We start from the raw sequence: 13,850 nt of genomic DNA, 5'->3' as shown, positions 1-13,850 counted from the left end.
AAAATGAAATAGCAAAGAGACAAAAGGCAATAATTAGAGCAGTGAAAAGGCTTTATTTGAAAGTATGCACTTAAAGAAAGGAAAATGCAGGCATCCTCAGAGAGGAGGGGTGCTGACAGGTTGGGTATTCTGACTTTTAAGGCTTTCAAGAATGGGGCAAAGGGCAGGGAGGGGTTGTTGGGTGTAGGCTTGACTTGTGGTCTTAAGATATTTATCTCTGATAAGAGACACCAAGTCTCCTTTCCTTTATTATGAGTCCTCCAGCTGATTTTGCTAAACAAACCTAACACAAGGGATTTATCCTGTTCTTCTCCAAGATAGTGGTCACCCTCAAAGCAGTGGGGACATATCAGTTAAGACTGATTGCCCTGTCTTAAGGTAGGCTGGTGGGTTATTGCTGATTACCAGAGAATATGTTAGGAATCTCAACTCTCTGCTATTTAAAATGGGATCTTAGCCTTAAGATGGGGTCCCTCCTGTTCTTACTATACTGTTTATACCTCAGTGTTTTTCATCATAGGCAGGAAAAGTTAATCATGACGCTTGTCCCATGTCCCTGCCCCACCTCAGTCACACGGAGTTCTAGTGGACAGTACTGCTCTGTAATACCCACGCCTGCAGACCCTCCCTCTGTCCCACGACTTCCATGCAGTCTGCCCCCTCTTGGCTTCCACGTCCACACATTAAAGTCTCCTCGTGTCTGTCTGAACTTGACTTTACCAGTCACTCTTTTTCCCACTGTCCCCTGAACACAGACATGTTCCAAGGCTTGCTCTTCTGGCCCCACTCTCCCTGGACAATCCCTCACACTGGCAGCTTCCCCTATCATATCTTTAGCAAGTGAGTCCCAAATCTACCTGTACATGCCGCTCTCTAAAGGTTCAGATTTCCACCTCCAGGGGCCAGCAGGTTCTCTCTGTTCTTCTGGGCTGTCTTTCCTGCCACCATGCAGCTCAAGCACAGCTGAAAACCACAGAGCAGTCCACAAACAGCAATACCAGAGGTTTGAATAGGTGGTCACTGAGGCAAAAACTGGGAGGCCAGCAGAACGTCAAGGGCCAGATGAAGAGGTCTGAGAGTCACAGGCAAGAAAGAATTAGTACCTAGGCAAGTGAGATGGGAATGTGGAAAAACCCAAGAGCACAGTCCTACCAATTCTGCCAAAAGACATGTTCTCCCTCTGTATTTTTAATTAGCAGCCCATGCATACACTGGCTCCTGCCCGAGGACCTGTCTCTTTCATACTTAACACATCCAACATGAAACGCATTATCTTTCCCACAAAGTATCTTCCTCTGAGTTCCTCTTACCAGCAAATTGCTGTTCCCCCATTACAAACCCATGCTAGAAAACTAACACACACCCTCTCCCACTGAAGCTAGCGAGCACTGTGGAGTGAGCATGCACCGTGATAAGGAATCAAAAGACCAAGGCTCCAGGTCTAGCTCTCCCACCCACTAACTGTGGGATAAAGTCTTTAACCTGTCTGGATCTCAGTTTATTCATTTGTAAAATAAGGGTAATAAAAATCTTTGTGAGGCTATCAAGCCAACCATCTTAAAGCACAGATTTCTTTGTATCTGCTTGAAAACCAAGATGATTCCCCAAATGATTCTTAATCCACTTTATGAAATTCTGAGGCAGGTGTACACAGTCTCTCTCATACATAACACACACACTTACACAACTCTCAGGATTTTCAAGATCTGAAGCCCATTACTCCTATCTCAGATTCAGAACACTGATAAGAAAAAATACTGGAATGTCCTAAATTAAGTGACATAGGGCTGGAGAATTGAGGGAAAGAGACAAAGTGAGGTAATCAGTCAATAGTCAGGGGCCCTAGATAACCAGAAACCCCACATTCCTGGGTGAAGTCATTTCAACAGTCATCTAGAAGGTCCCCAGAACCACTGCATCCTCCTTGTGTGTGACCAGTGTCTGACCATCATCAACCACCAGGCCACAAGTCTTCTCTACAGACTCACCACCTATCCCAGAACTTCCCCCTTTCTAGTTAGCCCACTTTACTTATTTATAGCCAATGTGAATTTAGAAAACGTTCTTTCCTTCAGACCCCTCATAAATGTGCCCCAGTACTTGAGTCTGGCCTTACTGCTGGTGTAGCAGACACTTCCTGTCCCAGGACTCAGTCCTTTATCTGGCTGCATCTGTAAAGACTCAATAAACCCTTTTATTTCAGTGATCTCTTGGTCTCTACAGTTTTTGATTTGTCACACCTAACTCAAGATATTAGAGTTGAGAGTCTTTACTGTGGCATTAGGTCCTCTGCAATCTGGATATAATCTACCTTTCTGGGTTTTTCTACCAGGACACCTTTGCCACGACTCTGGATGACACTGTTCCCTAAACACACCACAGTATTCCCATAGCTTATAATGCCCACCTTTCTTGACCACAGTGATGGCAGGGTGGGGAGCTGGCAAAGAGTCGAGGCAGAATACCTAGGAGTACTCATCTCCAGACTTCATGTGAGAAAGCAAAAAAACCTCTACCTGTTTAAGCCACTTACTTTGAGCTTTGTTATTTGCAACTCAACTACCATATGAACAAAATCTGTAGGGTTATGTAAGTGTTTAAATAAATGCTCCTCTTCCCAGAAGCTTGGAATATACATCAAAATTTAACAATGGCTAACTTTGAGTTAACACGCTATTTTTTTATATTTACCAAATTTCCTATAGTGATCTATATTATTTACATTATCAGAAAACAACATCTGTTTAATGTTTTATTAAAGAAAAGAAATAACAGATTGTCAAACTATTGGTAGATGTAATAAGATAGCTGGCTCTATGGGGACATTTGAAGTAGTAGATCTCAACCTTCGTGCACATTCAAAACTCCCAATGCCCAGCTACATCCCAGAATAATTACATTAAAACCTTGACAGTAGTGGGGGAGGGGGGGCGTTTAGTGTCAGGTCTACACATCAGTATTTTTTAAAGCTCCTCAGTCATTCTGATATGCAGCCATGGCTGGGAACCACTGTTTTCAATGGGGAAAACAGCCTGGAGGAAGGAACTGTATCTGATTCATCTTTTTATCCTCAGAACCTGGCCCTGTGCCTAGCATGGAGCAAATACCCCATGAATGTCTCTGAACAAAAGTATGGCAAAGTGCAAGTGGCATAAGGGAACATCCCACACAAGACACAGGACACACCCGAAGAGCGTGGCTCACCTCAATGGCATAGCAGAAGTCAGCACCTGCTGTGACAGCCATCATTGACAAGAGCCCAGTGCCAGTGCCAATGTCGAGAACCAAGGCCTTCTGTCCTCTGTCCTTCACCCTGCTCACAGCAGCCCGGATACCTTGGTAATATTTTATATTCTAAGAGAAAGGGAGAAATAGCTGTCACTTCATACCTATCATTGTAAGTAAGTAGAAAAGTGCTTTTCGCAGTTCCACTGGCAGCAGTTCTGTAAGTCACGACCTACGGGCTCTCTGGCCCTCGAGGGGCAGCACCGGCTGGGTCAGGCAGGCCTGGCAAGACTCCAAGAGCAGCGGGAGAGCCTCTTGCCCTTTTATTAAGCAATTGCCCCTCCCCTCCACACCCACAGTTCTGTAGTCTGCTTAGGGATGCTGGGGCTCTGCAAGCCACATTCTCCTCTTCCCAGCTGTGAGCTACAAGGGCAACTAGAGGGTGACTGGAAGGTAGGAAGAGCAGGAAGGTTCCTTCCCGTAGGGCTGCTGCTCTCTTCATGTCATGTCCTCCCAGGAGCAGCAGCTGGTTGCAGACATGGGCTAACTCTCTGTCCTTCATCACCAGCCACCTCAGGCCCCTCCAGAGCAGCTGCAGTACTGCCCAGCTGTCCTTCTCAGAAATCTGAGCACCAGTTCCATAGGACTGGGTTCCGGAAACCCACCATCTTCTCCCTTTGTTTCCCCAGCCCTATGCTGATGCTCCCGTTTGCTTCCGAGTCCTTCCATCCCTGTGTAACCAATTCCCTCTGCTGAAATATGTAACGTGGCTTTGATTTCCTTATTGGACTCTAATTCATATGGCTTCCTCATCTAAAAAATATTTTTCCCCTCAGGAAATCATTTCTTCGTTTTTAGCTGAGGTCTTTAATAGCTTAAACAGATAACATGTCCATCTATAACAGTTTGGTTGAATAGGTACCCTAACTATTCTGTTGAAAATAACTAAAAATGATAGAGAAATTACTTGTAAATCTTTTTAAATGCACTGGTGAGCTGATAAGTTAGTAAGTAATATGAAAAGGCTAAACACCTACAAGTGGATTCACCTCAGTTAAGCCCCAAGATGACACTTGAGATGACAGGTGACACTTTGATCACAGCCTGTAAGGGACCCAGAGCCAGGGAACGCAGCTAAGGTGAGCCCACATTTCTAACCCACAGAAAACTGTGAGATAATAAGCCTATTACACCATTAAATTTTGGGATAATTTGTTATGCAACAGTTGATAACTAATAGAGCTGATATCAAAAGGGCAATATGCTCTGACCACATTGCAAACAAGTTAGAAATCTTAGTAACGAAAATATAACAAGAAAAATAAGACTTTTGAACATTGAGAAAGTCTAAACTCACAGGCAAAAGACTAAATCAAAAGGGAATTAAAAAATATCTAGAACAGAAGAACTTTTAAAATTACATTATAAAAATTCATGCAATAGCTAAAAGCAGTATTTGGAGAGAAATGTATTAGAAAAGACAGAAGATAAGGTAAGCATCCACCTCAAAAGATTAGAAAGAGGACTGAAAAATAAACTCCAAATAAGCATATGAATAAAAATAATAAAGAACAAAATTTAATGAACTAGTAAAAAAAAAAACAGTGAAGGGAGAAAAAGTACAATTAACCAAAAATAGGTGTGTGTATGAGATGGTATCAGTATATGTGCTGCAGATATCAAATGAGATTAAAGGACATTACAAAAACTTTTAGCAAACAAATTGGAAAAAAATCAAAGTGGACATTATACTAGAGATTCTATCCAACGAACTAGAGCAAGAAAAAAATGAATTAAGGCCTAAAAATAAAGAAAATTATTATTCATAGATAAGATGACTGTGCAAATACCGACAGATAATTATTAAGACTAAAAGAACAGAAAAAGATTACAGGATTCCAAATCAATAAATAAAAATCAATTGAAATTTTATGTATCAGCAATAGCTTTTAAAACCTAGGCAAAGGGAAGGATTTCTTAGACAGCAGACAAAATACACCAGCCAATAAAGGAAATAAAGGATAAATATGACATTAAATTTAAGAACTTGTATTACATCGATGAAAACCCACAAACTAAGAGAAGATACCTGTAGTACATATAACTAATGATTAGTACCCAGAATATATAAAGAACTCCTACAAATTACTAAGTCAGAAAAGAGGAAACATGAATAGCCAATGAACAAATGAAAAGAGGGCATACTCATGAGTAATCAGGGGAATGCAAATTAAAACTATAATGAGAGACTGGTTCAAACCCACCAGATTGTCAAAAATGTAAAAATTGATTAGTACCAAATACTGGTAAGGATGTGGACCGATAAGAACTATCATATATAGGTATGAGAAAATAAACTGGCACAATCACTTTGGAAAAGAATTTGACATTACCTCGTGGAGCTGAACACACTCAGTGGCCAGCAACCATTCCTAGGATACACAACCCTGAGAAAAAAGTAGGCATGTGCACCAGGGTACAGGTACTGGAATTTTCCAGTAGCTCTACTTACAATAGCAAGAAACTGGAAAAAAAAAAAAGTTTACACAATGGAATCTACATAGCAGTGAAAATGAATGAACTACAGCTACATGCAAAATGGATGAATCTCAAAAACTGTGTAGAAGTCACAAAGAATAAACACAGTATAACTCCACTAAATAAAGTTCAAAGGCAGACAAAACTAAGAATTTTTTTAAGGATATATAATACATGGTAAAACTACAAAGAAAAACAAGAGGGTGGCTGATACAAAATTCAAGACAGAGGCGACTTCTGGGGGGTGAGAAGGAAAGGAATGTAATAAAGGAGCATACAGGAGAATCCTGAATAATAGCAATGTTCTATTTTCCTAAGCTGAGTGGTAAGTCTATGAACAGTTATTTTATTCTTCTTCTTTAAAATGTACATATACATTTAATATTCTTTTGTATGTCTACATCATAATAACAAAATTTTTTTCAAGAGCAAGAATGATACCAGACCTCAAAATAGCAATACTGGGCTCTAAAAGAAAATGGAGTGGTAATGTCAAAATTCTGAAGGAAGTGATTTCCAAACCAAAATTCAGATTTAGTCTATGTCCTACATATAAGGATAGAATAAAGAAGTTTTTGGATAAGCAAAGCCCCAAAAACCTTACCTCCCATACACCCTCTCACAGGGAACTGAGGAAGGATGTGCTTCACCAAAGAGAGGGGGTGAACCAGGGAGGAACACAGGGATCCAAGGAACAGAGGACCCAACATAAGAAGAGAAGTAAAGGAAATCTGCAGGACAATAAACAAGAACCTCAGGATGATGGACACACAGAAAGTCTAGAGAGCACCCAGTCCAGACTGCAGCAGGTCACAATGATCCCAGAGATCATGTCCAACAAAGTAAAACTGACAGAATAGCTGATTGTTTTGACTTTTCCTCATTTGTAGAATTGCGGAGGGGAGTGTAGAAGTCAAAGGGTTAACAAAGAGTCAGGAACGTTCTGCCAAGGAGTTTGGATTTTTACCTCAAAAGCAGTGAGAGGCCACTGAAGAACAGAGAAGTAACACGGCAGACTGGCGTTTCAGGAAGACCCCTCAGGCTGCTATGCATAGGAAGGAAAAGAGGGACCAACATCAGAAATGAGGGCTGGGAGAGAGGGGTTGAAAAATCCACAGAATTTGGTAACAGAATGAAGGCTCAGAAAAAGAAAAGGGCACCCTTTTGTTCGCTTGGCTGATGAGATGGATGGCAAAGCCCTGGCAGCTGGCGCAAAGACAAGCCTCTCTGCAGATGACACTATAATCAGAGGCTCACAGGCCCAAGAGTCCAGGAAGAAGCCAAGACCATTACGTCAGAGAGAACCAGTCAAAGGGCACAGTGTTTGTTCCACATTCTATAGTTCCCCAACAGCTCAACAAAGGCACTCAGGTATTTGATGAAAATTAGGCGGCACCTGACCCTTCTGGTGTATCCTACACACTAACGATGCTTCAAGAGGTGGTGCAGTCATGCTGTTGCCTAGTAGCCCTGTCATGCCGATCAGGGCTGAGTGAAGGAGACACCATCACCAACACAGCCTCAAGACCAACTCACCCTCGCAGCTGACCCTTCTCCCGCCCTGTTGGACTCAGTTTTTAAGCTTGGCCTTGCATCCTTCCCCTTCGAGCCTCCCAGCTTCTGAGCCATCCAGAGGAGGCTGAAGAGTCAAGCACTCTGGCAGACCAGGAAACTGTGGGTTGCTAACCGTAAGACCAGAACCGCAACATAACTCAAAGAAGACTCAGATGAAACAAAAATGGAGAAAAACTGCAATGTAATTCTGAATGAAGGCCAAATGTGCTTTACAAAATATAATCTGCAGTGACCTCTAGAGATTTGATCTTAAAATTATAAACTGACTATACAAGGTGAAAGCCTGTAATTAGAGAGTTTTTATCTAGAGATCATGGAGACCAGCTAGTACATCCCCCTCATTTTAAATCCTAGTAAGTGATGTCCCATGTTTTCTCCAAGGTCACACTCAGGTCAACAGCAGAGCCAGAAGCAGGACCCTGCCTCCTGACTGATCCCAACCACAACACCATATTGTCTCTGCATCTTTCCAATTCACATCACGTATCTGGGGCAGTTTTTAACCTTGTAATGGAAGGTTTTAAACACTACATCAAGGTAATGGTTTCCTTTACACTTACTCTGTCTTTGTCATGCAGCATATCAGCATAGGATGATCTAAAAACAAAAACAAAAAAGACAGGTTAGAAACCTCTGCTACTAATGATATATGTCAATATACCATAATAGTCACATATATAAAAGCATTCCTAAATCTAATGGAACAAACATCCAGGCCCATTTTAAACTACTCTAATAGAATTATAAGCTGCTATTTTTTGATACTATAGAAAAATATCTCAGAGAAAGGTATTTATTTTCAGCGAAGAACCTCAGACTTAAAAACACTCTGGTAGTTAGCCCGGTCACAGTAATTCCACAGCCACTGATCACATTATATGTCATACTACTTTTTCTCAAGAACAACAACTCAGACTCAATTTGCCTAATACCTTCATACTCTTGCACGCATCCATACAGTGGGATAGTCACAGATGCGACACTGGGACAGGAATCGGGGAAAGGGAAAGAACAAGCCTGCTGTATGTGTGGGGGTATCATGCCCGACGCCTTCCCTCATGTCATTGGGGAAAACTAAGAGCTCACCAAACTGAAATGCTAAAGGAAGGACAGGCTCTTATCTGTACTTTTTCTACCTTAGTAATTCACAAACCTGAAAAATCTCTGGCAGAGGACAAGCCCACAGAACTCAGCAAGTTCAGCCCAAAGATGCTTTCTGAGAGTTCCAAGTGACAGCCAAGGCGCTCTCACTGAACAGGGAACCTTCAGCTTCCGATCAGCATCAGAACCACTGAAGAGCTTATTTTAAAGTCAGGTTCCCGCAGAGCACAAAAAGAGATTCTGACCAAAATATTGGGCTGGAATCTGGAAATGTGCATTTGCCCTGGTTCTCCAGCCAACTGTGACACAGGCAGTCCACAGTCTGCACTTTGAGGAGCACTGCACTCAACAAACGGGTTTGTATTTTTTTAAATGGCACACCAAGGTTTTTACATCTGGACCCACCTAGGAATGTTTGGTTAAAATGTGGTCCTTTTTACCTTTCTCCACCTTTTAAGAGGTGCTTTCATTCCCCATGTTCTCTGCCTCATCACCCACTCACTCCCCACCAGTTCACTGACATCACTCTCCCTGAGCCCCCCCAGCTCACTCCCATCACTAACACCCAGGATTTCTGTGACCCTGCTGGACACTCCGTCTCACTCTCTGGCCATTCCCTCCTGGTTCTATTCCAGGATTTCTTCTGCAGCCCTCTACCTTTCTCATTCCACCCTGTGAGCTCCTACAATCTCTTCCAGTTTCAACTGTCACTAACAACTGCAAATTATCTCCAGACCCACATTTATCTGCCCACTGGCATCTCCAGCTGGATGTCCAAACCCAGACAGCTTCTCCTCTCCATCACCTTCCCCTCTCCAACAACACCCATTCCTCCTGTGCTTTCCCTCAGGAAACAACAGCTCCATCCACCACGTCACTCTACTCAGAAATCTTGGTACTTCTTGAATTTTCTCTCTCTTTCCATCACTGCATCCAATGAGTGACCAAACTCAAGTTCCCTCAAAGGTGTCTCCTCCTCTCTCCACCTCTACTGCCTCAGCTTTGGCTGCAATATCCACCCAAATGGTTTGGCTTCCTCCACCCCACCCCCACACTGCTCTCAGTGAGTGTTCCAACATGCAGTGCAGTTTCTCCCATTTAACATCTCAATCACCCAGAAAATAGAGCCCAAAATCTTTAAAAAGAACGTAGTATTTTTGAGCCCTTATTCTGCACCAGATATTGTATTTTAATCACTCATCAAACAACCCTAAAATAAAGATATTTCATGATGCATGTATGTATTAGACTGAGGCTTGGAGAAGTTGAGTAGCGTGGCCAGTGTCACAGAGTTAAGCAGTGGCAGAGCCTGGATTTACACAGTCCTCTTTCTATATTTTGCTCCCACCCTTTCCAGCGTGACTCCTGCCTGCCTTCCCAGCATCCTCTCTCACCATACTCCAGCTACATGAACTGCTGGCCACCCCCACACTAGCTCATCTAGAAGCTTACACAGGGTCCCTGCTACTCAGAAAGCAATTTCCCTCCCTTTAGATTTGGGAAGTCACTCATATACCACCCTCCAACCCAGCCAGTTATTACTGCTTCCATGAACTTTTGTGCCTATTTCTATTGGCACATTCCTTTGTCTCACAGTGTTGTAATTTTTTATGTCTGTCTCTTCCATCAAAATGGCCATGTTCCTTGAGGATGGGAACCCTATTTTCTTTATTTTTTGGTATTCATAGCCCTAGCACAGCACTAGCATGTTGCCTGGCACTTACTGACTACTAAGTAGTAACTCACATACATTTAACATTCCTTCCAAGAAAAAAAAAATGCATTTTCATCTGTCCATTTAAGAGAATTCAACAATATAATGAATGTGTCACCATTTCAGTGACTAAATCTCATAAGCTCTCTACTACTACTACTACTACTGAACCTTGGGTTCTCTTTTCTCCACTAGCCAGATCCTCTGGGACTCTGATAAGGCTGGTGCCACATCTCTCTCTCTCTCCACACGGCATGACTTTGCCTAACTCCCACACAAACCCACCTGGCCAAGCAGGCTGGCCCTGATCAGAAGCACTGGGTGACAGCCTTCACCACCCTCAGACTGGATTCCAAAGCATCTGCTTTTGAGATCAAGTGACCCATCCAGCTGTGGCCAACTGTAAACAAACTCGTTACCTTGCAATCTCCTGGTGGTAATCATAGTGCTCGTCTTCCTCTAGCCACTCCATGGATCCCGTGGCAGGATTGGCCCGCCCACAGAAGACCTTCATGGTGCTGATCAGCTCTTCAGTTTTGGAACAGAAAAAGCAGCCTTGCCAGCTAACTTCTCATAGACAGGTCTGACTGTCAGAAATCTATTCACATTATAATGCCCAAAACTGTAGCAGAAAGAAATAATTTTAGGACAAGAAAAAAGAGGAAAAAAAAAAACAAGTAAACAAAAATATCAGAGCCACTGAAAATATTGTTATTCAGTATTTTAATCTTTTCAGCTAGAGTTATTTGGTTTTATAGTTAGCATATAACATCAAAAACTATGGAACAGAAATTCATAAAGCTATCTGGAAACTTCAGCAGTCTTCAGTGATTTCAACAGGGTCAAATGAGCCTTACAGGTGCATCTGTGAGCCCTCAGGTAAAGGCAGGTGAGAAGGGAAATAAAGCAGAAGAAAAGGTTAGGAGGAAAGGAGAGCAAAAAAGATTGGGGTGGTGGTAAACAAGTGCCACCAATACCACCTTGGGATATTAAACACTTAGTTTAAGGAAAAATACAAAGAGCAATTCAAAGAAACCAGGAAAACCTTCACCTAAACAAACATATCATAGCTATATGAAAACCTGGATAATCCCAGGAATACAATAATGTTGAGCCAAAAAATAAGCAAATCTCATAACACATACAATATGGTTACATTTATTTAAAATTTATAATTATACAAAACAGAACAATATATTCTTCAGGGATCACACTAAAAAGCAGAGCAAGGAATGAGGGTAGTTGTTACTTCTGAGGGAAGAGGAAAGGATGGGATCAAAGGCCACACAGGGGACTTCAAAAGTAATAATACTGTGCTTTTTCTAAAACTGGGTGGTGGGACTACACGTGTTATGACTGTCATCTTTATGCCTCACTATTTTTTATAATGATCACTTCTTATCTACGCAATATTTAATTTTAAAAGCAAGTTTTAAAAAACCCCTCATCTAAAACTTCACCTCAAATAAAATGTCAGCAGATTCACGTCTTGTATGCTTTTTCCCCAAAGAGACCTATTTCTGAGACAGAAAAACCACAGCTCAAAGTTGGAAGGCACTTCTCAGCAGGTGTGGGCTCTCCCTGTGCCCTTCCCCTCTTGCCATACAGAAAACATCAAGTGTTCCACACTCCCCTTCCTTTTTTGTTAAACACTGATCCATCTTCAGGAAACCTTAGAAAGAATGCCTCCTGCACAGGTCCCTCAACATTCCTAAGGCATTTTATCCGCCAGAGTTACTTTCTTTTGAAGTTATTTAGCCTGAGTAAACATTGAATTCTTAAACAAGATGGAAACAATCTTTTCTGAAAAATCTGTTTCTGGAGGAGACAGGCAATTACTGGCCTGGTTCAAAGTAGCCAATTTGTCCTTCGGTGAAACCAGACTTCTAAAATTCCAACATATCTGTCTTCTCATCTAGTGGCTTTCAAAGTTTCTGACAACCCCACTAACAAACACACTTCACTAAGACACAATACACACGTGTACATATAATCAAGTTTCATAAAACTGCATTCATCCTTCTTATCGGCAAGGCCGTCTGGTATCTTCTATTTCATTTTTCTTTTTAAATTGGTCATGAACCACTAAATTGATTTCATAACTCAGAGAAGAGTTGCAACCCAGAGTTTGAAAAGCATTGCTACAATCAGCTCTGTACACCTTAAATGCTAATATTTATTTTAAAAAGACAGTATCTGGAACTATCAGAATCTGTAATGTGCTTTAGTAAACTTATGTCCAACAAATGCTGTAGCAGAATAACCACATCTGGCTGAATGTTCAAAGAATGCTTTAAAATAGGGTAGGATTTAAGTGGACACTTCACCAGACTAGACAGTCATGCATGGTGAATAAATCAGTTTAGCTTAAGTGAAACTGAACAAGGAGTCAAACATCAGTGGGGTCTATACTATGGAGAATCCTGAAACCTTTACCCTGTGTACAGGTGGAATCAATTCTGAAGTCATTTAAAAGTTAAGAGTGTAGTAAATAACGTTCATCTGTGGAACTGCCACTGTCTGTGATGTTAAGGAGTCTATACCTAAGACCACAGTGTCTTTTCAAATACAAGTCACTGGTTTCACATACATGTAAATAATGCTTGAGTATAGGAACCATCCATGCCCTGTAGCCTCTATGGATGAACACTACACATATTCTATGGCTAAATTCCCTCATCTATTATTATGACATCATCTACCAGAAAGAGTCCCCACTCCAGATTCAGGAGATATTCTGACCCCCTCGTCATTCTCCAAGAGCTGTGAACCCACAAGGTCATTTACAAGTGGGGGAATAGTAAACACTAAGCTAAGACCTAACTGCATTACTAGTCAAATTTCAGCAGACATTTGGTTCATTCACTGAAAATTTGCTAAGTACCTTCTATATGCCAGGCATTGTGTTAGGGACTAAAGAACTACCACAAAAGGAAAGGAGGTCCTTGTCCTCGAGAGAATAGATGTTAACGAGGGAGAAAGACTCAGTATAAACAACCACAAATTATGTGAGTGCAAAAGGAAATACACAAAATAATATAAAACAGAGTAAAAAGGTACAGAAACACCCGAGGAACGAAGCATTTGAGACCTAGAAGATATGCCAGGTTAAAAGATGGGTAACAATGCTTACATTTCAGGAATCCTTACCCAACTTTCCCGAAGAAAAAAAAAAAAAAAGGCCTTAAGGGGAGAAAGAACTAGGTGCATAATCAAAAACTGACAAAAAATTGAAGCACGTTGAGCAGAAGAAATGATAGATTAAGGGTGGATTTCTGCAAATCACACGGCCCAGTAGGCTTCGGAAAGGTGTATGGATTTTGTTCTAAACGCCCTAGGAGCCACTCAAGGACTTTAAACAGAAGAATTATCCACGTCGGGGGTACGCTTTTTACAGGGCCGCTCTGGCTAGTCTGTGGTGAATACTTTCCAACTGCTCAGAGCAACACAGTGGCTGGGAAACGCGATCCTGAGACAACGGGCTGAGGACTGGAATGCCGGCTGAACCCGGGACTCCAACCGGGGCCCCACCTGCCAACCCGCCCAGCTTCTCACCCGCAGCGGGAACCGCTCTATTCACTTCCGCCGACACCGCCACCACGTTGCGGCCGGCATGCGGAGGCGGAACCTTCACGTGACCGCTAGGCGTGCCGGGAGCCGAGGCCCGGAATCGGAACTCGAAGGCTCTCCCAGCACA

At 42.1% G+C, this 13,850-nt stretch overlaps 1 protein-coding gene across 7 annotated transcripts in view; it reads right to left on the bottom strand.

The window, feature by feature from the left end:
- The window catches only part of PRMT7 (protein arginine methyltransferase 7), a 64,186-nt gene extending 50,338 nt beyond the window's left edge, over nucleotides 1–13,848 (bottom strand). For 5 of the 7 annotated variants that reach the window (XM_037025274.2, XM_037025277.2, XM_073225480.1 and 2 more), the window contains exons 1-4: nucleotides 13,709–13,848; nucleotides 10,573–10,775; nucleotides 7,899–7,935; nucleotides 3,205–3,354 (exon numbers count right to left, since the gene is read on the bottom strand). In XM_037025274.2, coding sequence (XP_036881169.1) covers nucleotides 3,205–3,354; nucleotides 7,899–7,935; nucleotides 10,573–10,667 — 282 coding nt within the window. In that variant the 5' untranslated portion in view covers nucleotides 10,668–10,775; nucleotides 13,709–13,848. Of the gene's footprint in view, nucleotides 1–3,204; nucleotides 3,355–7,898; nucleotides 7,936–10,572; nucleotides 10,776–13,708 lie in introns of those variants that run through there. The other 2 variants (XM_073225481.1, XM_073225482.1) reach the window with 1 other exon arrangement.
- Nucleotides 13,849–13,850: the final 2 nt, after the last annotated feature.

Source organism: Manis javanica, chromosome 17, assembly GCF_040802235.1.
Source record: "Manis javanica isolate MJ-LG chromosome 17, MJ_LKY, whole genome shotgun sequence".
In the NCBI taxonomy this organism is placed as follows: Eukaryota; Metazoa; Chordata; class Mammalia; order Pholidota; family Manidae; genus Manis; species Manis javanica.
This window is presented reverse-complemented; position numbering and strand designations above follow the sequence as displayed.